Genomic DNA, 23,674 nt, shown 5'->3' with positions numbered 1-23,674 from the left:
GCAGTGGATTCCAGTCTTGAGGAACCTCAGACCAGCTCCCTTCACCAGTTTAAAAAAAAATCTCAATTTTGAGAACTTATCACAGTACTGCTGCATGACCTGGAAAAGAGAGACCACCCTCATGTCCCCCCTCAAGTGAACATCAAAAATCCTCTGCGGACAACTATCAAATGCTGGTATTTTGCTGAGCAAAGAATCACTGCATGAACTTGAGGAAAATATGATCTGGCAGCCAAAGCTTGAGGGCCATAGGCCCATGAATCAGAATTGCCTTGAGATGCCACATTAAACCTTCAACACCTCTTTCTTTTTGTAACACACAAACATATGTCTTTAACTGTAAGCCAGTTTCACCTGCTTGCTTTATACTTTGACATTAAGTTATCTATATTCCCAGTTTCTCTCACTTCAGCCATTGAGCTTTAACTGCAGGAGACTGGCCCACTGCAATCACATAAGGCATAAAATGATTTTGCCATATGAGCTTTAGGAACTGCTGAGAAAGCTAATGCAATTTTCTCTACAGGGCCACTGCAGAAAGTTCCCCAGATTATATATATTTCTTCTATGTAAATAAATTAGCGATTTGTCCATTACATGGAGTTCTCTCCATTCGGTCTTGTACATTTTCTAGCACTTCCAGAGTCTAGTGAAAAACAAGTGTGTTCAAACAAGCACTGAATTGAAAAGTTTTATTTTAGTGTTCCATAAGAGTGAAAGTCATTTTTAAAAACCAAAAAGAAAAAAAGTACCCAAACAGCAGAAAATATAAACATAAAAATACATTTGGATCCTTTAATATTAAACATTCATTAAGCAACTGTACAGGGGCTTGACAAACAAGCTTTAATCTCATAAGTACCTTTCTTAAAAATTCCAGTCCTTCTATGTCAAAACACTTCAAAAACAGCATTGCCAATAAAAAAATTTGAGGTGCAATAAGAGTGTGCAACATTTTCACAGCTAATGAAGTAGAAGTGTGGCCTGTAAAGGACCACTCTCTCCTGGCAGTGCCCAAATCTCACCAATAAATGAGACTTACCAGGTGCAACCAAGAGATCAAGCCTCATTGTGTAAGAACAGCCAGCTAAACTTTTGTCCAACAGACAGACTCCAAGTTTAACTGGTATAAAAGATGACCAAAAAGAAAAAAACCTTATCAAAATTCTATAGTCCCATCTTGGAAGTAGAATGTCATAACCTTAAGTGGAATGTTATCAGCAAATATTTAAACCATAGGGTTTAAGTTTTCCCAAGATAAGAATACCTTTTGTTAAGGATGAAAACATTTTTGTGAAGTATTTATTCCTCAAGCAGTAGGTGCAGCATTACAAACAATGGCTTCAGCTGCTCGTGGTGATGTAGTACATTAACTCCAGAGCAGACAGGCAGCCATTTAAAATGAGGCTAGTAAAAATCACTTCATATCATTGGATTCATTTAGATTAGTTCTGAATATAAAAGCAAGTCCAACCATTATAACACCACCACTTTCGAATTCAGACTGTTTAGCTACTGCTCAAAGGCACTAAAGAATAGAGATCTCCACAGTTCTCATACAACCAGAAAGCTGTTGATAAGCTATGGAATCAAGTCCTGAAGGCAAAAAAATTTTTAGGGAGGCGCAGGCAACAATTCCTCTCCATAGAAACATCAAGGAGGATAGAGGCAACCGAAATTAACGTTTCATCTTCCTCACTATTTCAAGGCACAAGCAGCAGTCAGTCATTTTCAGTGGAAGATAGCTAGTTCCATGCAAATTAAAAAAAAATTATATATATATAAATAAAAAACAACAACCAAGATCTAGAGATCCTGCTAAAAAATTCAGTATAAGCCACTCCATTCATGGGATCTGGGACATTGAAACTTACCCCTTAACTGAAGTCATCTGCTCAACCACTCATTGCTACTATGTACCTGTGGTCCTAGAAAGGAACATTACACCTTAACCTTTCATTCATAGTATTATGAATTATTTCATTTATGGCTTTCGTTGAAGGAAAGTTGTATGATAGGGCAGTGAAGTTTTGTCTACACTTTTGTAATCACATAACCAATCACAAAGTAACAAATGCACTTAACAGCATATATATTTATATACAATTCCAGTAAACATTGATTTCTTCTATGTAAATAGATTAAATTATGCTTCGCTACAGAAAAAACAATATCTGAGAAGTTTGCAGTGGTCTCCAGTGTTTTATGAAATATTAAATATAAGGCAATAGACTTTTAAAAGGCTAAGAGGAAATTCAACTTGTCTCACCTCTCATTAAAGTGCTTTAATGAAAAGAATACTGTGAGAAACTGTGCCCTCCTAAACTATAGGTGAAATTATCACTCAGAACTTTAGGGAAGAGTTAATGGACCCTTTCACCTTCATAAAGGGTAGAGTTTGTTTTATTTTTTATTTTTTTGCTTCACAATACATGCTAGATGTTAAAAACAGATTATCCAAAGTACTATAATATTGTATCACTGAACCTCACTGTGCCTTCAAGAAGTCAATTTGAGAGCTGTGAGCACAGAGCTGTTAAAATTGAGAGCTTGCCACACATCAGCCCCAACATTAAATGTGGATGTAAAGTAATGCTGAATCCAATCACAACTTTCCATCAAAGTGCTGAGTTTTACTGACAATTCCTATCAACACTATCCTAAAAGAATGATTTAAAGTAAGCCTCCTAAAATGACTGTTTGCGAGTGTCTTGCTGTTTGCTATCAGATATAAATGGGAAATGCCTGTCCCATGGCAAACTGCACAGCTACAGCAGACAAAGGCAAAAAAGATTCAGACAGAGATATCTGATTTATCTTGCAAAATAGCAGCACGATGTCTTCTGACTACATTTAAAATAAAACCTGTTGCAACATTCTCAACCACAAATCTTATTACTGGAAACCAGACATTTTTAAAAGCCACCATTTGAATGCTCCTTTACTAAGAGAACCAGGTCACATGTGCCTTTTACTTTATCCACATATAGATATATACAGTTTAGATGTTCCATATGAATCAACTGGGACAGCCGTTCCATACTGTAAGTCCTAGTTTCCCAAATACAGCATGTTTAAAAAGCTATGATCTTCAGTGGCACAATAGAAAAATCTTCACGACTTGCTGTGCATAGCAATATAAACAAACTAAGCATGTACACCACAAAGGAAACGGGTGCATACATGTTTATACAGGATACCAAGTAAACTGTATGGGAGTTGTGTGCCCCCTAGTTTGAACAAGAACCTTCAAATCAGGAATATGATGGCTATGAAACAAAACAGCTCCCAATTCAGATCGCTGTATCATCTAAAATTCGTAACTGTTCTTTAATCTTGTAGTCGAATGGCAATTGTATCTTTGTTTGATTTTTGCTATATTAAAGCAGCCATAAGAGCCTGCTCAGAGCACTACTTTGAAATTTTTCAACACTAGGTTTATACAGGCTTTGCGCTTCCCTTCCCAAAATGAGATGTAGACACTTCATTAGTACAATCACATTTTCATGTAGATTTAAAGGCCCTCCAATTTTATAGCACGTTTAAAGGGCATTACATTTTTTACAATAAGGCAACTTATGGTTACCAAACCTCTTTCTGGAGTGCATTTCAACTTCTGTAATATAATTATTTGAACAAAGCAATCAAATCCTTGAATTAGTGTATGTGATGGCTTATATTGCACTACAACTTAAGTCTCAGAATTACGAACAACTGTTGTTCTGAGTCTGAGAAATAATGGTTCAGTTTTTAAAACACCAACCGTTAATCTAAACTCCCAATACTAATAAAATAAAGAAGCTCAGAAGCCAACAACCACCAGTGCCTCACTGAGAAAAATGGCTTCAAAAACATTCACAGCCACATGAATCTCAGGCCTCTGATTACATTCTTTAACAATGCCTCCCAGGTGGCGGTAAAATATTTACAGTGTACCAGAAAGAAAGGTGGAAGACTTCTGACTACTGTATTTTTGGCTTATGTATTCTAGACCTGGTATAATTATTAACTAGTCTCCAGATAAGTGGAATCAACTTTTTGCGAGAGACACAGAAAGGTGACACTTTTTTTTTTTTTTTTTTTTTTTGTAGGCAGCAGATACCAGAACATCAGCAACTTCACATTATCTACCTGTGAAGTTTGAGTAACAAGATGGGAGTCCAATCCTTTATTCAGATTTACTGGCAGAGGTTTTACATCCTTCCAGCCATATTTTTTGGAGATGGAGCCCGAAGAATGTTGGGAGTTTCTTCCATGACTCTGACAAGCAAGTTATCAATGTAGTTTTCTAGCTCCCGCACCTGGAGATCTCTCTTTGTAATGGTATCCTTCTGTCTCAACACCAGCTGGATCAGCTCATCATGTGTTAACTGAGCATAAGCATAGGCAGGGTCCGAAGGATCATATTTCTTTTGGAGAGAGAGGACAGACAGGGTCAGTGCAGAAATAAGTGTTTTACAGTAATCTGAGAAGACTGCCTAATGATCTTTGTATTCAGGGAAGGCTGAAGAATTCCAGGGATATTTGTTACCAAAACAGTATTGCTCTTCAAAGAAATTACTGTACTTTACATCTTGTTAAAAGTTTCACACAACTGGCATTTCAGGATTTATTAGCGGCAAAGAGTCCTGTGGCACCTTATAGACTAACAGACGTATTGGAGCATAAGCTTTTTATGCTCCAATATGTCTGTTAGTCTATAAGGTGCCACAGGACTCTTTGCCGCTTTTACAGATCCAGACCAACACAGCTACCCCTCTGATACTTGACAGGATTTATTAGTCATTACTACTTCAGTGAACAGGAAAAGCAAGTTCCCCAGGGACAAAACCTGCCAGGCTTGCAACATCAGCAATGACAGGGAAAAGCTGCAAGACCAAACCAGTATGGTAAAGTGATACAAATGCAACTGCTATTGCAAGAGAGACATCTGTTAGGGCACTTAGCAATGGCAGCTAGAAATGACAGCAAAGTTATCATTATTGGCAGATATTCATGCACTTCCAAAATGTGGAAAGGTGGAGCTTTATAACAATAGATTATGTGGAAAGGAAAGTAACAGGAAAAATATTTAAGTACTGCACTTTTATGGCACAAGAATATTTGATACTGTAAGATTTAGGAAGCCCAGGGCATCTATTCTAAGGGGAAGTAAGACTCACAATGGAGACAAAATTTGGTAGAGTTTTCCATAGCCTCAAGTTTATGGCTCTATATTTGTCAGCAATTTACAGTTATATGTGAATGCCAGGTTTGCATGGGGTTTAAGGATAAATTTGAGTCCGTAACAAAGGACGGATGAGTTATGACCCCAGGACATCAATGGCCTAAAGACTTGCATAAAAAATTCCTCATGTAATACTAGCACTGAAAGATCTACAGAACCACAAGTTACAATATACTGAATAAAGTGAGATTCAAGCTCAGGTTAAACAGCAGTGAATATACTTGACGACCTCGAGACTGAAATTTTAAAAAGACAGTTACCATCATTTTCTATTTTGACAAATTAGCAATACATTGCTGGAGAGTTATTCTTAACATTAAAATGACGTTTGCTGGTTTAAGCGCTGGGTAGGGATGATTTCTAGTAACCGTGGCTAAGTAACCGGTTATGCTGCCTTTTTATTGCAGCAAAAATAAACGTAGCATTAGCACAAATATTACTTTAGTACAAAATACTCATTGTACAGCAGACTTATTCATAGCTGTATCTCAGTGGCACAACAGGGAACAGTTTTGTATTTGTACAGCTAAGGTGTGGTCTGGAAACAACAGATGTTTAAGAAAACAGGCTTCTGTAGACTCTGAAGGACAGCACACCTGAGTTTAAGTGAAAAAATTCAACTTTTCAGTCACATTTTTCTTTTGTGGCCATTTACTTAGAAGTCTCAGAGCCAGAGCAGTAATGGCTACATGCCTATTTTCAGCACTGCGGCATAAGTCCAGGTCAGCTGAACCAGGCTCTGAGATTCACTGCCATTTGGGGTAGGGCACGCAGGCATGCAGACACTCCTTAAGATGAGGAATCCTACATTACAAGCCAGTGTGTGCCTGGAATTCTGAATTTTCTCAGAACATGGTTTGCTCTCATTTTACAGACCTCTTATCTAATGGTGCCTCAGAGATCAGAACTTATGCAAACACTCAGACAATACTTCTCAGAGATTTGAGGGGAAGAGAAAGAAGGTGAAAGCTTTTAGCCATGCACGTCTAGAAATATGACCTACTTTTTTGAGGCAACATTCTCCTGCGTTAACAAATGGGCATTTGGGCTTTCAGACTGTGGAGGAAGTTCTTAATCATGGAAGCTGCCGATGCAGCAAGTTACAAGGTGATGGTCATCCCACTAGTCTCTGCTGAAAGGAAGATCACCAGTGCAGCAGATAGCGACTACCTGCCCACAACCACCTCGAGTAAGTACGGTGTAAGCAGACTCCAGGCTACAGTGGCCATACCCCACACATTGGAAACAGCAAGGATTGCCTACAAAGTAGCATATTTACTTGTCACCCTCCACCCAGGCACTCCTACTAGTCATCTTCCTGGCTCACAACCAAGCCTCCCCATCAACCTACCCATCTAGTGGGGAACCAAAGAGCACTTCTGGGTTTCCTCTAGTAGTACAGCCACAGTTCCTTGGGAGACCCCATCAGGAGCCTCTTTTTGCACTGAATAAGAACAAAAAGTGAATTCAATTTCTTCCTCCCAGTGCTGGGAAATAGAGAAAATAAGGAAATCCTTTGACAGATATCACTTGAGTGTCAGAGCCAAAAAATGTAAGTTACCCTGAGTAGGCAAGTTCACACTGAGTGCCCTGGAAGCTATGAAGTTTACAGTAACCATTATGAAGCTACAACCCAAGTTTCAATTTCTTTCATACCTTTCTATTGCTCTCAGTCCAGTTTTCATCCATTTTTGCGGTTGTGGTCAAATTTTTAGTCTGCAACTTATTTGCTGTGGTGTTCATTGGCTTCACAGGATGAGGTCTGAAACAAAAGCCGCACCTTGTTTAGGCAGTTCCTTAACATCTAGATATCCTATCACAAGCAAAGCATTCAACAGGTTTCTAAATCCAGTAAGACTGAATATGAGGGAAATTAATGAATTTCCTTATACACCTCAAGGTACGAGAAATTCAGTTCCAGGACAGAGTTCTACCTCCAGTTATAGTCTTCCATTGGGTGTGTGTACGTACATATGTACGTACGCGTGCACACACACACACTGTTCTGATGACTGATTTTTATTGCATTCAAAAAACAAACAAAAAAAGAAACAGTATCATGGTAACTGGAATCATCACATAACAGAAGTTGGTTACATGAGGTGCTTACACTATATTCATGAGTGCTTAGTTTTTGTTTGGTTGTGGGTTTGTTTTTGTTTTTAAACTATACACAAATTACTATAAGAGTTAGATTCTACATAATTTTCCCACATTATCTTCATTAGAAGTCTACATACCAAATATCCTCTTGGGCAGCAGATTTATTCCGTCTTCTCTAAATGGACTAATTCTGGCATAAGGCACACTAGATGCCTAGACATAATCTTGTGTTCTCTAGACCCATTTATAATGGCAATTTTAAAAAGTGGAAGTAAGTTACCCAACTGCATTTCAATCAATTTCTGAACAGTAATTCCCTGCAGTTCCTACTGTGGAGCTCTACAATACGTGAGACAGATAAAGCAGTTCTGAGGCCAGCAGAGTTTCACAGGAAAAGACAGCTCCAATTTGCACCTCAGACTATAATGGGGTGCCAGTCAGTTGGAGCTGTGAACAGCTCTGGACGTCCAAAAGCATGTTGATCACCTGGGAGTCAGGCCTATTAGTCACATGAAGTAAGTCTGTCTGTAGTACATTTTAATACTTAGAAATCTTTACTCTACTAGTTAAGGGAACAACACAGTTCTCAGTACTGCCTTTGATTGTATTTCCTCATTTCTGAAAAGCTAGAGATCACAATGCAGTTTACCAAATCCAGCTGTTGACACCGGAATATCTGTAGTATTAAAGTAGCATTATTCAAAAAGCATAAATCCATATCTGACCAATGAGTTCCCTAATATAAACAACTTGCCATAAATGACAGAAGTCTTGTGACTTCTAGTCTTGTGCAGTTAGATCTGCACAAAGCATTGCCACCGCTCACTCTAAGTTTTTGGGTGCACAGTTCTGTTTGGTGCAATCACTGATTTTTTGCTAATCAAAGTTTTGGTGGTCTTACACTGGTATGGTATAGGACTCAGACAGGGTCCAAAAGTCAGACCAAGTTCAGATTGTATGAAATCCCATCAAAATGAAAAAACTATTGTGATATTTCTGCAGCAGAAAAAATGATGTCTTGTACAACACAGACATTTTCTACGAATTTCCCCATATTCTCACCTGTGCTTAACAGACACACTTCCACCACTCTGCTGTGTTTGATTGGGAAGTGTCTCAGAGGGTGAAACCCATGCCTGAAGCACCTTCTTCTTGCCAGCATTTTCGACTTTATGATTGAAGCTCTCTGCTGGTAGCTTTTTCACTGATTCTGCTCTACTACTGTTGCAAGTGCCAGATTGGAGGGAACTAGAGGAAGGGGAGAGTTGGGAAGAACTGGAGAGGGAGGTAAAAGAAACAGACTTTTCAGAGGGCTCAAAAAAATCACTCTTCCTACTTTCCTTAATACTGCCAGATTCCTTTGGTTCCTGTTCCTCAACAACACATCCATGCTCACTAGGATAAGACAGCATATCTAAACCTGACTCACTAGTCTTGCTGCTTGCACTATGACTGTCTACTACTGAATTTAGTTTGGATGATTTAGAAGGGCCACCTTCTCCCTTCTGAAGCAATATACTTGCTCTATCAGTAGAGCTCATATCTGAACTGAGCTTTTCTTCCTCAGTGACAGACAATGAATCTACACACTGATTTTCAGTATTTGGAAAACTTCTATAAATTGCAGTCATTTCATTGTTCTTTTGATAGTTCTCTAGAAGCTCATCATCTGATCCTACTTCTGGAATAACTGGAAGGCCAACATGTGTTCGACTCTGATCTCCAGTAATTGGAATGGCAGACTTAAGGTCTGTTCCAGAGTCAAATAATGCATCATCATGACCATAAATTTTGTGTTTTAGGTGTCCATTATTGCTATCATCTCTGTCAAGATGATGTGTAGTTGACAGAGTGGCTGTTTTTAATAAGCTGTCACATGCTGGGTTTTCATGTGGGTTCATGGGATTCTCTCTATGAAACACAAATTCAGACTCAGACATTGTGCTGTCAGATGAAGTAAGCAGCTCTTCATCTTTCAGTCTACCAGTCAGAGAAACAGGTGCACGCTTATTTAGTTTTACAGCATTTCTTCGGATAGGCTTTGGCTTTGCAAATAGAGGACTGAGTTCAGTAACATCCTCTGACTTGTTAAGGTCCTTAGGGAGCAATGTGTGAACTCCTGGGGTGGGTTTTGGCAGCTCTACTTGAACTGAAGAGTCACTTTTGATGGCATGAGTTACCTTGGACTCTAATGTGAGCCCAAATTCTTCCATTTTGAGTGAATGCTTAATTTTCTTTCCACTACATAGTTCTTGCTCCTCGTTTAATTTGCTTTCAGCAGAAGATGGCTGTACCACAGCATTCCCAGGTGAAAGGCTATGATTAGACTTGGAGAGTGAAGTTAGTTCTTTGCTATCTTTCATCCAGGTTTCAGCACTTGTATTGCTGGTTTCAACATCACCCTGAACAGTGCTCTCATTGTTCCGAACAGAATTCCTACTTTCATCACAGAGTTTAGATGAAGGGTAGCACTCCATACCCAGCACAGAGGCAAACCCTTGTCTCTTTTCTATTACAGTTGGATCAGTGGTGAACATTTCTTCACGTTGATCAGGATGCCATCTCTCACGTGGCTCTTTGTCTAAAGCCTCAGCATGATTTCCGCTGGAATCAGTATTTTCCAACTCATCAAGATGAAAGGTCACCGATTTCTTAAAGCCTCTGTTATTTTTGTTATGCGATGATACTATCTGTACCTCTTTGGCATCACATTGTTTCTTTGGCGTCTGCCCAACTCTTTCATACACAGGTAGAGGAGAAGACTCAGACAGTGACCCCAGAGAATTTGACACAGTATTTGTATCATTAGTCAAACTTTCATTTTGAGACTCCTCTGAAGAAACAAAAGCAGGATGCTCCGAATCAGCAAAGTTTATTACAAAGGAACAACTGCTTTTGCTAGAAACAGCAGAAGGAAGGGAGAAAGAGGGAGGATTAGTAAAGCTTTTGAGGTCTTGCACTTTTGATTCCTGTCCCAGTTTAGACACAAAAGGGTTATTGTCAATAGAATGAGTAGAAAGGAGATGAGAAGAAATATGCCCCAGAGTTGCAGGAGGATGGGGGAAATACAAGAGAGGACTAATGAAGCTTTTAGAGTCTTGTGCTTTGGATTCCTGTCCCCAGTCAGAAATGAAAGGATTATTGTCATTAGAACATTGTCCAGAAATGAGAGATGGAGGAAGAGGGCTACCAGAGTTTTGTGCTTTAAATTTTTGTCCCACTTTAGAAGTGAAAGGGTTATTGTCATTACTAGACTGATGTGCAGAAAGGAAAACAGGAAAGGAATCAGGCACAGAAGTAGGAAGCGTGGCTTCGGTTTCATCCTCTGAAGACACTCCCAGTCTGTAAAAGGGACAAAAACTTGCGTGTCAGTTGCAGATGCAACATGTGAGAGAGAGAGACAAAGACAAGTTCTAAAGGTAGATTTCACAAAATTTGCAACATACTAATGATGTATAAGGAACTGCAAGGACTTAAGAGTTTAATGGACCAATAAAACAAGCTTGAAACATTTTATGTTTAAATATTTTCTATGCAATACCAATACTTGTGATGCAAAAAACTTATGTTGTAAAGTTTGCTACATGCAAATCAAAGTTTACTAGGGTGATGTCTACTTTTAAAGCAATTGTACATAATTTCTTTTGCATCCAAGACATAAGTACTAATAGCATAATAGCTTAAGATGTTTCATTTACACACAAGGCGTTTAAACATAAATGTAATTGAAGATCTAGCGTTAAAGACAGACAGCTCAGGACATTTGTTAGTAAGGCCACACTTCTTTCATATATGTAAGTCACAGAGCAGAATTTCTGAAAAAAGTCTCACATACAACCCCAGAATCTACTTCATGAAACTGAATGATGCCAAAAGCAGATGTGTTCCAAGATTTGCCATTCTTCAAGCCACAGCAAGAATTATAGTGGAGAGCAATAGGCTTGATTAAAGGTGATATTTCAGCCCTTCTACACACTTCCAAACTTAGACAGTAAGGCAGGAGAATATTGTTAGTTTTTGTTATGGATTAATAGAACAACACGGAATAAATTACTTCATACTATCTGAAAAGATAACAGGCACGAAAAACCATTATGTTAGTGCATCGACACATATATGAAGTTAAATTGGTTAAGAATGGAAGTAAAAGTTAATATTTATACCAATAATCTTAATAAGTGTGTAACTGGTTAAACTTTCATCTAGTGGTAAAACACAAATGAGTCCCTCACAAGAGATGCTGTAAAGGGCAACAGTTACAGAAATGTTACCTTGTGGCAGGAAGTGGGCCAGTCTGGCCATATGTCTGCAGTGCTTTATATCAGAATCTGAAACTGAAATAAAACAAGACTAACCTGGGTTTGACAGCTTTGGTTTGGATTGTCCTTGCAGAGGCTGCAGACTTTTCTGGTTTCTGTTCATCCATAAGCGATTCATCAAAGGGGTTATGTGATTTCTTGTTTCTGGGGACATCTGCTGTGTTGCTGTTTTTCGGAGTACTTTCTTGGTTGTAGTCCTTAGGGATTTCAACAGGTTTTACGTCTTTTTCATTCTTCTTTTCTTCAAGAAGTTTGGCTTCTCTCTCCTTCAAAGTCATGTCAGACATGTTTTCTACATCATTGTTTTTCACTACTTCCTTTCTTCCTGTGACTAGAGACAATAAAGACTTCTTGTTCTCTTGTTTTTTGTCCTCTTTAGTTTCTTCTTTTGCAGTTTCTAAACTCAGTGAAGGACTATTTCCCAGTAAATCTCCACCGCTAAGCAGTTTGTATGATGGTAGGGTCATAGACTTAAAGGACTCCAGTGAGGGAGACCCAGATAAACCTCTGCTAGGAGACAATCTTCCTGTCTTTTCATGTTCGTTACTGGATTTGGAAGACAAGTTTTCTTCTGATTCAGAGGGCTGGTTTTTCCTGAATGTCTGAGGGGAAGAGGAAGGAGTGTTGTCCTTTGACATGGTTTCCTTTTTTGTTTCACTTTCCTTCTGATAAACATGATTACCATTGATACACACATTGGATCGGGGTGTGAGATCATTTTTGGATTTAAGGCCACTGAATAAGGAGAGCCCGTCTTTCTTGGTGTTGCTGGAGGTTATCTCGTTTAGTTGCTTATTGTCTGCACTTGCTGTTCTCTTATGAGCCATGAGTACAGGAACATGTAGTGAGTTATCTTCAGCTTTGTTTCCAAAGGCCTCTGAAAAAAAATGAGACATTAAAGCTATGAAAAACATATTTCCTGGTGACAGTCAATATTACAGTGTAAAGTGCTGAAAGACTCAATGATTACTCATGACAATGGAAAAATTATGTTTAGAGATACAGAAAATTTATCTAAAGCAGGAATATCACCCTGTAGAGCAGTGGTCCCCAAACTTTTGTGGGTTGGGCCCACCCTACCCAGTCTGTGCCATGTCCCCCACAAAGCCAGGGGATGCGGACAAGGGAAAGGGAACCGAGGCTGGGACTGCAGCTGTGTGGGAGGGGAAAGGGGGGGGAAGGCCCCACAGGGCTGAGAGTGTGGGCAGGGCCAGGTGTGGGGCCAGGAACACAGCTGCGGGAAGGACCAGAGCATAGCTGGGGACAGGGAGGGGCTGCTGCCGCTTTCTTCCCGCCACCCCAGGCCCTGCTGCACCCCATCAAAAGTCCCGGGCCTCACAGTTTGGAAACCTCTGCTGTACAGGTGTTTGGGTTGTTTATGTTTTTGAGGTTTGTTTTTTTTCGGGGGGCGGGGGGATGGCATGGCATGTACGCAGGAGGCAATTTTCTATGACAGTCACACAGTAAGTGGCAGATCACAAGGAAGAAGTATTCTATTTCATCCAAAATGGCTCCAGCAATACAAAGAATGGTCTCAGACAAATTCTTCTTAAATTTTTTTCAATGGATCTGTGAACATACAGCTACAATAGTCCTGTTTTGTGGTGTTGGCCAGAAAACAAGAACTCTATTTCACAAAAAATTAAGGATTTGATATTTGGTCTCATTCTGCATTCAAAACAAACAACATTTTTTTTTTTTTTTTTTTTGGAGTGCAAAGAGACGTGCACCCATACCAGCAGACTAGCCAAAAGCCTGGTAGCTATGGCACTCACCTAGGATGTCAGACACCCAGGTTCAAGACCCCACTCCGAATCAGGCAGAGCATTTCATCGGAAAATTCCCGGTCAGCTCTACTGTTTTAACAAAATGCATACAATAAAAGAAAATTGCATCTGATCACCCACCTACAAATGTACTACCAACAGTGCTTTAATGCTTATTTTAGCCAACATCTTCAAATACTTTGTCATTTTCTTTTTCATAAGAATAATGGGTGGAATCTTTGCTAATATTCTGTCAATAAATTGATCTACTGTATCAAAATCAAGCGCTCTTTTGAGCAAAGATTTAAGATAGTAATAAAGTATAATATTGTGAGAGGAAATACTCACTTTCTGAATTTGGAGGAAAGGACTTATCATCATCTTCCCCCCAATTTGACTGAAAGTCACCAGGTTTAAGCCTAACTTTCTCCGTCACTGGCTGAAAAGCAGGTAAAACTGACATGGACTGGGAGAGGGAGGTTTTCTGCAAACCAGGTTTAGAAAACAGGGTTTTGATCTTGGATTTTTTCTTTTCTTTCTCAGAGGACTCCTCTTCACTATCAGCTGGTGAGTGAGTTATGCTGGGAATGATGGCTGATGCTGTGTCAGGCAGTCCATTGGCCCGCTTTCCTTTGAGTTTGCCTTTCAGCTTGCCAAATGGAGACCGGGACTTGTCTTTCATGGATAAATCAAACATGCTGGCTGTCATGTTGCTCCTCATGAATTGAATATCCACCTCAATCTCTCCTCTCTCTTTTTCCTTCTTGCCTGGTTTGGAGTGAAGTGTATACCACCTGCAAAAGAAAGTCAAAATGTTACAGAAGCTTTGAAAACAAACTCTGGTTAATGCAAGCCACAGAAAAATATGGCAGAGGGAAAAAGGAGAAAACAGACTCCCTAGCTGGGAAAACTACTTCATGTTTAGACAAGGATCAGAGAGCTTACTGTGGGCAGAGGTGAGGTCATTTCCTTGGCATCCCTGCTAAAATAACTTTTTTCATGTACCATGATTTAACTGGCATCAGAGACTTGGTGGGATAAGGCCCATGACAGGAATATAGGTATAGCAGGAGTGGCACAGCTTCTTCAGGAAGGACTGGCAGGGTAAAAGGGGAGGAGGTGCTGCATTTCACATCAAGAATATATACACTTGTTCCAAGATCCAGACGGCGGTGAGGCAGACCCAGGGTGGATAAAAATCAATGATTTTGTTTTTAAAAAAAATTAGATTTTTTTATTTAAATTGGATTTTTTGGATAAAATGCTTTTTGAGGAAAAGCCTATCTAAAGAAAGTTTTAATTATGATACTTTATAGCTCAAAGATCTCTCATCATGGAATAGGGATTATAAATTCTAATTTTATAGTATGAGACATTATATTCATGTAATGTTTAAGAAAAATTTTGTAAATGAGTTCCAATAGTTCATGGATTAGGGACCCAATCTTATGTGGTTCCAGGCGCTTCTGAATAGATTTAGGCTAATCTTTTTAACTACCCAATGGGACTCAGTAGAAGATGCCATCAGAGCTGCTTAGTTTTGCAGTTCTCAAACTATGGATTCGTGTCTCCGGAGATAACATGCTTGTTAACAGCAAAAATGTTTTTAAATAAATTATATATAAGGCGAGAAATAGTTAAATAAAACAATTTAAATGTCTGTCTGGTAATGTTCTCCTCCTAATACAGCATGGCAGGAAAATCCTCCAAATATTAATGATTAACCTGTTGAACTGGAGATAGTTCACCTCCCAGTGACTTCATAAACATCTGCTTCAATTACCTTTGGTAAATGAAATAATCATTCATTTTCTGATATACCTGTAAAACTAATCTGAAAAGTTTTCAAAATAAATCACTTTAAAAATGTGTAGTGTGTACCTTCTAAAAATGAAACCTTCATCTATCTCTGAGTTGTGAAGAATATATATTAAGGTTATAAAAACCAACAAGAATGCACATTTATGTAGAAATCCATGATTAAATCGAATCTTCCTGACTAGTAATTTAAATCAATTTGATTTAAATCAAATCCACCCTGGGCAGACCAGATGAAAGTTTCTGGGTAAAGACAAAAAGGGAGAAAAATAGGGATGATCTCACCGTAGAACTCTACTGCAGACCACCAAATCAGGAAGAGGAGGTGGAAGAGGCATTTCTAGAACAAACAAATATCCAAAACACAAGACCTGATAGTAATGGGGGAACTTTAGCTACCCAGACATCTATTGGAAAAGTAATCTGACAACACAAAATGTTCAATAAATTCTTGGAATATATTGGAGACAATTTATTGTTTCAGAAAGTGAAAGAAATAAACAGGGGGCAGCCCTTCTAGACTTGACTATGACCAATAGGTTGTGAATCTGCAGGTGGAAGGCAATCTGGGTGAAATGATCAATTTCATGATTCTAAGGAAAGGAAATAGTGAGCAGCAGAATAAGGACCATGGACTTCAAAAGAGAAGACTTTAAACTCAGAACTGGTAGGCAAGGTCCCATGGGGAAAAACAAAACAAAACTAAGGGATAAAGGAATTCCAGAGGGCCAACAGTTTCTCAAGGAGACAATATTAAAGCACTGATGAGAGTCATTAACTACCCTTCCTCATTTAATTAATTTTAAAGTAACATTTCACTTTGGTTTCCCAAACTTTATACTTTGTTTCTGCGTCCTGAAACTTCCAGAGGTTAAAAGGAGAAGCAGGTATGCCAGAAAAGGCACCAGTGCAACAGAACGAACTGTAGAGATTCAGTTACACACTTACACCTGAAATAGTTCAGTTATGGCACTCTCCATACTCCCCCATACCTTTCTTTCCAAGTCTCTGTTCAGTAAGTATTTCAATACTTTTCAAATATAGAAGCTCCTGAACAACAGAGGGAAAACGCCTATAATTTCCTCTTCGGAATCAAGCATCTTATTGTTGGATGTTTCTATTTACTTTAGTCTGTTAATACAATACTGATTCAGAATCAAGGTACCAAAAGCAAGATTCTTTAGAGACAGGACTTCTGCACTTATATTTTGAACCCTTTATCTGTTTCTGAAATTACAGTTTTAAACACTGCAGGCTCTTTATGTTAGACTATTAAACTTGTTCAATTACCAGGCAAGGTGTACTACTTGATGACATTTCAATCTTGTTGGCACAAAGAGTAGACTAACATGGCTGCAACTCTGAAACTAGGTATTTACTGGCATCATGCACCATGCATAGTTTCTTGCCAATCACTAGGAGCTGTATATCTGCTGACCCCTCAGAACTGACAGGTTTCAGAGTAGCAGCCATGTTAGTCTGTATCCGCAAAAAGAACAGGAGGACTTGTGGCACCTTAGAGACTAACAAATTTATTACAGCATAAGCTTTCGCGAGCTACAGCCCACTTCATCGGATGCATAGAATGGAACATATAGTAAGATTATATATATATATATATATATATATATATATATATATATATATATATATATATATATACACACACACACACACACACAGAGAAGGTGGAAGTTGCCATACAAACTATAAGAGGAAAGGAGCTGGGATTTTCCCTTACAGCTTAACTACTAAATTAAAGCAAACTAATAGAAGTACTCTATCACAAGAGGAATGAAAAGCATGAAACATGAAAATGCCTTACTGCCCGTTTTTGCATGGCTACACATTGGGGATGAACAGAAATAATGTTGGTTTCAAAACTATTTCGGACAGTTGACCCTAAAATGAGTTTCCACTTTCAGACAAACATCAAAAGCTCTCCTGAAGAAATGCATTCAAGAGAAAGGGGTGATAAAACTTGAGTTCAAGTTTTATTAAAGCAATTGTCTTCCAAGTGTCAGCCTAGGACTAACAGCCAAATTACAAAATCCCTAAAATGAAACCTACACTGGAAATGTCGACCGTTCTCATTGGAGTATCAGAGAATGTGAGTTGAATAAGTTCCACTCATCAAACCTTAGACAATAAAGTATAAAAATGAATATATTTTGCATTTAAATGTAAAAAGCCACTGGCCATTCTTGTGACTTAAAAGTGTGTTTAATTCAAGGAATGTTCTTACGTATTTTCTGGCTCCAAATGTATATCAGTGAGCTTATCCTGTAAATTTTGCATAGCCCTTTTAATAAAATGGTCCCAGTTGAATGTTTTCAAACAAAAAAGCTTTAAATATTCAAGGAATGCAACTTTTATTAACTTAAGTACACAATCTCTGCAATATTGTGCAACAAACTGTAGGCACCTTCCCCACAGACTAATTAGCGAACAATGTGCATGTCAGCCGTCAGTGCCAAGTTTGTATATATTCTGCATACTGTAACTAAGGCTACATCTACAGTAGCATTTTTGCTGGTTAGGGGCATTAAACAAAACAAACCACCCTGACGAAAGCAGCATTGTGGACAGCGCTATGTCGGTGGGAAACGCTCTCCTGCTGACATAGCTACTGCCGCTCATTAGGGGTGATTTGATTATGCCAACCAGAGAGCTCTCTCTCTCCCAGCCAGCACAGAGCAATGGCACAGGAGGCCGTACAGTGGCACCATGGCAGCAGTAAAGTCATGCTGCTGTAAGGTCCATAGTGTAGACATAGCCTAAGTGGGAGGGTTAGAAGAAAAACTTCAAATGAAAATAGTGGGTTATTTTATTATAGCCTCTTCAACAAAATTTAAAGTAAATCCAATAGCCAACAGCCCAATGACAAGGAAGTTTCAATGCATGAAACAAGATATGAAAACAGTTATTGACAAAACTACCTTTTCCAAGAGGCATTACTAGGTTTTTCCTTAATTTTCTTCAGATCTTTGGATAAAAGCAAACCTGGAAGAATCGTACACCACTAGTGGAGTAAGTTTCCTGCATACTGAACCTGGATGGCTGAAGAGCTTTTAAAGTCCAAAATAATAAATATTTAAAACTTGACACGTTTCCTATGATAGGCTATAAACATCTGCCATATGCCATCTTTTCCAATGCATTTTAAAAAAACAGTTAAATGTCTAATGAAAAATGTGTGTTTGAGAGCTCTTCGACACAACAGAGCGCTACACAGCTTTGTCAAGAACCAATGAGTGTTTGCTTATGGGCCAAGTTGGTGCTAATGCTCCTGTAAGCCTGATTTCACCCCATAACCATTTTAAAAAAAATTAGTCCCTGGAAGAAAACTAACTCCACATTAAACCCAGCATTCATGGCTGTGAGTCCTTTAGGAGGAGGCTTTACATGGGCATAATCAATTTACAAGAAGCCAGTGCTGCCAAATCTATCACTTCTGTGAAGGTAAAGATCAAACTTGCCCTCGTGAGATTACCTAGCTGATCTACCCCAGTGAGTTAAAATAGCTCATTGACAAGCATTAGTCTATAATATGGTTAGAGTGTATGTTAGCCTCACACTGTTATTCCATTAAGAATAGTCTCACAGTAGAAACCAGAATCTTGCTAATTTCAGAGCAGCCAAGAGCATTTACATTAAAACAGCAAATACGAAAAAGCAATGTTGATAGCTGTACAAAGCTAGCAGGAAAAATCTTTAACTTCATACAATTTCTATTGCACAGTTAATGGAAACCAACACTTTACTGAATTAGCTACTATTCCAGGAAATTATATCCTTCAAGGGTATTTATTTATTAAGAACAAGAGTGTTTATGACTTGCATTGTACAGTACTTTCATTCTTCACCTAAACAAGAGGCCTTTACAAACTTGCTAAATATTCTTGGGTGACTTCACTGTTCTCAGTGTGAACTGTTACTGTTTCTTTTTAAAGATTTATATACAAAAAACAAGTGTATCTCAAAACAGAAGTAAACACTGAAAACTTCCCTCTAACCCATATCCTACTCCAAGCCATTACTGCCTCCACAATAGAAAAAAGGTTAAAAAATGGACATTGACTAACCTATAAAACGCAATCCTAGTCTCCTCCAGATATGACTAGCAAAAGACTGACCCCAACACTGAATCAATAAGACAGTTTCATCTTTTCAAAGGAAAAGGATTTTTTTTTTGGTAACACAAGTAGTCAGACTTTGCTACAGGTAACCAACACAGCTTCTGTGAACATGCTATTCTGACTCATGTATATGTACAACAGCACCAGCGAACTTAAGTTTGTCTGTACTGAAATACTTGCACAGGAGCTTTAGAAAAGACTGTGCTATCAAGACTCAACTACAGTTTTAATTAAAAAAAAAGTCTTAAAGATTATCTACTTAGATGACCTTGTCAATGATTTCCTCCTCAAAGGAATGTAGATACAATCCTTTAAAAAAATCCCTTTATTTGAATTACCATACACCGATGGTCATTAGTTCAGGCCTCATACTTCAAGACAAACAAAACAAGTAGTTTTCCTAGGGGGCTATGCTATAACAAGTTAGCCCCCTAAGCAAACTACATTTAATTAAACTGTGATCTTGAATGACTTATTCAATTAATTTGTACATTTGTTTTTAAAGCTGATTGACAGTTATGGTTATTATAAGTTTAAGTATTGTTAGGGTTTTCAAAGCTTCTGTATACATTTTTATGAATCCAAATAAAACAATATATATTTAAAATTACTATACTTTGCGTGAGGACAAAACTATCCCTTCATGCTGAAAACAACAAGAACAGGTATAGCTGGTAGAGTTAAAAAATAAGACAAAGCCTGCTAAAATAGATTCCCATTGATTGTATTTTTTATCATAAAGTTGTACTTTCCTGCACTAGAAGTTTATATGCAAGTTCATATTTTTCATTGGAAAGTTTTATTTTCACTAGTATGAAACATATAGAGAAGAGAACTGTCAAACTAATCTTGAAGTCAGCTTATTACTAATGTCATTTCCTTCCCAGTAGCAGAAGGGTACAGTAGTGCAGCAAGTGAAGATCTCAAACTCATTTGACTAGATCTTTCTGTTGTAGTGCAAATATTATTCGTATGTAAATAAGTTTTCAGTTGAGAACAACAACTATGGTAATAAACACGCCTTTTAGCTCACCTTTAATATGCCTGACCCTACTAAAAACACTTCCAATAAGTCAGTGCATAGTTCTTAATACAGCTTGCAAAATCAGAAGCAAATAATCTCTTTGAAGCAATGATGCCTTAAGAGTAGTATAATATTAAAGACATCCAGAGTGTATAAAACCAAAGACACTAAAATCAGAACATAAACTCCACCTTTCAAATACATATAATTTAATAAGCACACACCTAAAACACACTAACATTAAAAAACTTAAATCTTCACTCCTGTTGTAAACTCCAGTGTTCATCCTCCCATTTCCCCTCCTGCAGTTATTTTTATAAAAGGATATGATCCAACCCATAGGGTCCAAACTGTGTTGGGCGCTCAAAATAAAAGGGACACAGAGACGCTGTTTCCGCTTGCAAGGAAAGGAAATTAACTGTAAACACACTAATGTATACATTGTTTTGCAGTAAGGTGTTTAATAGCATAATTTGACTCACAGAATCTTCCTTGCCAGTGATAATGCACAAAAAAGAACCTGTCTGATTCTGCAGGACTAGGAGTCAGAAAAATATCCTCCCATTTGTAAACTGAGAATATCTGATGAAAAGTACTTGAAACTGAATAGCAAATCCCAGAATGCCATTTAAAAAAAAATCATTCTCCTTCAAACAATCCTACATTTTTGTCATTTCCTGAATTGACCTATTGTGCTCCCAAAGCTTTAAGTTAAAAAAAAAAAAAAGTTTTTCTAACCCTCATGGAAGAAACATTACACACAAAACAACAAGCAGAGTGATACTGTCCCAAAGTCTCCAGTAAAATAACTAAGATATGTAAATTGGTTCTATTCATCACAATGGCATGTTATTTTAGAAGCCTCATGATGACATCCAATTTAACTGTCAACATTATTTGTCTCAGAAACACCTGCTCAAGTGTTTATCCTGCAATCTGAAACTGCTTTCCACTCCCTCCTAGTTATCAACCACCTCATCTGTCTTTCACCCACTTGACAATCCACTTGCTTCCCCGCACCTTGACAACTTCTGCAATGCATGACCAATACAAGTTTCTCCTACTGAAAATTGAAAATGTGAGGACAATGCAGGCTACGTTACATTTACCAAAATTAATATCCTTGATGCTGTACTGGGTATATTCTCTCTCATTTATTTTATTAAAACTTTAAATTAAGCTGCCACAGAAACTAAGGACCTACCTGCAAAATTTAGATTAAGTTTGCCATGGAAATAATAGCAGCTTTGTCTACACAGGTTTCAGAGGGGCAGCGGTGTTAGTCTGTGTACACAAAAACAACGAGGAGTCCTTGTGGCACCTTCGAGACTAACACATTTATTTGGGCATACATTTGTTAGTCTCGAAGGTGCCACAAGGACTCCTCGTTGTTTTTGTCTACACAGAAACACACATTAAAACTTCAGCTGATTTACAGCTTCCCCACTTCTCAAATGAACTCCTTGTTATCACAGGTTTCAGAGTAACAGCCGTGTTAGTCTGTATTCACAAAAAGAAAAGGAGGAGTTGCTACAGCTCACGAAAGCTTATGCTCAAATAAATGGGTTAGTCTCTAAGGCGCCACAAGTCCTCCTGTTCTTTTTGCGAATACAGACTAGCGCGGCTGTAACTTTGTCTACACACAAACACACATTAAAACTTCAGCTGATTGACAGCTTCCCCACTTCTCAAATGAACTCCTTGTTACCACAGGGCACTCCCTGGTTGCCAACCCAGCTTGATTCCATCCCACACACATCTGTGGGCGCTCCCTTTACTGTGGTAACGTGCTGACATGCGACGTGTTGCACCACGAAACTGATGCACCCCACCCGCGACCCAACGGTCCTGATCTACTGCGGGCTTTCCGAGACCAGGGAAGAGGGAACGGGCTTGAATGGCAGAGGCCCCCCTTCCTCCCACTGAAGCAAGAGAAACTGCCTGAGCCCAAGAGAGACCAACCGGGAGACAGGACAGACCACAAGCCCGAGCAACCCGCCGCTCGGCGGGGGCCCCGTGGGTGGCTTGGGAGAGCCTGGGCGAGCTCGCCTCGCCAGGGACCCCCCCCCCGGAGCTCGGCTCAGCCTTGGAGCTTCCAGCCCGTTCCGCCCCAGCTAGGCAGCGGGGGGGGGGGCGGGAAACAACAAGCCCCCCCGGGACTCACCGGGTGCTGCGGCGGCCGCCCTCCTCCTGCAGCTCGGCCAGGCTGACCTCGGCCCGGCCCAGGAACTTGTCGAGGCCGAGCAGGGCGCGGTGGAGCACGGTGAGCTGCAGGGCCGGCTCGCCGCCGTGGCCGGGCCGGCGGGGCGGCAGCTCGAAGGTGGCCTCCTCCCGCCACACGGGCGCGCCCAGGCAGCGCTCCGCCACCGAGGTGGCGAACTTCTCCTTGCCCAGCGCCATCAGCGCGTAGGCGTCGCTGCCGCCGGCCCCCTTGGCCTTGGGCCGCAGCCCCCGGGCCCGCAGCACCGTCACCTGCACATGGGTGGGGGCCCAGCGCGGCGCGGAGCCCGACAGCGACATCCCGACCCGCCGCCCGCCTGACGGGCACTGGCCCGGCCGGCGAGGGCTCGCCGCAAAGCTCGCGAGAGCCGGGGCTGGCTCGCGGGGCTGGAGGGGCGGGGCAGGGCGGCAGGTGCGCGGGGAGCGGGCGGGGCAAGGCTCCGTGAGGCGGGGGGAATGGGCGTGTCCAGCGGGAAGGGGGCGGGGCCAGGCGGGATCCGGAGTCGCGGCCTGGCTCGCGGCTTGTCTGCGCCGGCGCTAGTGTAGACAGTGCCCCGCCGCCGCCACACCAGGCACGCTAAAGCGCTGCCAGTGTAGACATGCCTCCCCGCTCAAACCCGCCCCCGCCAGCCGCCCCCAGCTGTCATTGTCTCTCTGCTCGCCTGGGTGGGTGCCGCGCCTGGCGCCAGGGGATGGCCCTGCCCAGCAGGGCCTGTGGCCCCACTGCCCCAGTCAGCAACGATAACCATAGGGACCCCTGTCCCGTTAGAACAGCCGCCCCGCAGCGGCCCCCTTCAAACAGCCGCCCCCCAACTGCGCCCTTCAAACGGCCGCCCTCCAACTGCCCCCTTCAAACAGCCGCCCTCCAACTGCCCCCTTCAAACGGCCGCCCTCCACTGCCCCCTTCAATCAGCTGCCCCCCAACCACCCCCTTCAAACGGCCGCCCTCCACTGCCCCCTTCAATCAGCCACCCCCTAACTGCCCCCTTCAAACTGCCGCCCTCCACTGCCCCCTTCAAACAGCCGCCCTCCAACTGCCCCCTTCAAACGGCCGCCCT

At 40.5% G+C, this 23,674-nt stretch overlaps 1 protein-coding gene across 2 annotated transcripts; it reads right to left on the bottom strand.

The window, feature by feature from the left end:
• Positions 1–678: 678 nt before the first annotated feature.
• Positions 679–22,960, bottom strand: RAB11FIP1 (RAB11 family interacting protein 1). 2 transcript variants are annotated; one of them, XM_084615001.1, is made up of 6 exons: positions 22,561–22,960; positions 13,764–14,209; positions 11,686–12,526; positions 8,393–10,672; positions 6,884–6,989; positions 679–4,409 (listed from the first exon to the last, which is right to left on the bottom strand). In XM_084615001.1, exons 1-6 carry the CDS (start codon positions 22,914–22,916, stop codon positions 4,194–4,196), a joined length of 4,245 nt encoding a protein of 1,414 aa, XP_084471127.1. In that variant the 5' UTR covers positions 22,917–22,960; the 3' UTR covers positions 679–4,193. The 2 variants fall into 2 exon arrangements, with proteins under 2 accessions (XP_084471127.1, XP_084471128.1); XM_084615002.1 differs by lacking the exon at positions 8,393–10,672.
• Positions 22,961–23,674: the final 714 nt, after the last annotated feature.

The sequence above is a fragment of the Lepidochelys olivacea genome (genome assembly GCF_965140295.1).
Source record: "Lepidochelys olivacea isolate rLepOli2 genome assembly, chromosome: 26".
In the NCBI taxonomy this organism is placed as follows: Eukaryota; Metazoa; Chordata; order Testudines; family Cheloniidae; genus Lepidochelys; species Lepidochelys olivacea.
Note: the sequence above shows the minus strand (reverse complement) of the source record. Positions and strands in the feature narration are given on the sequence as shown.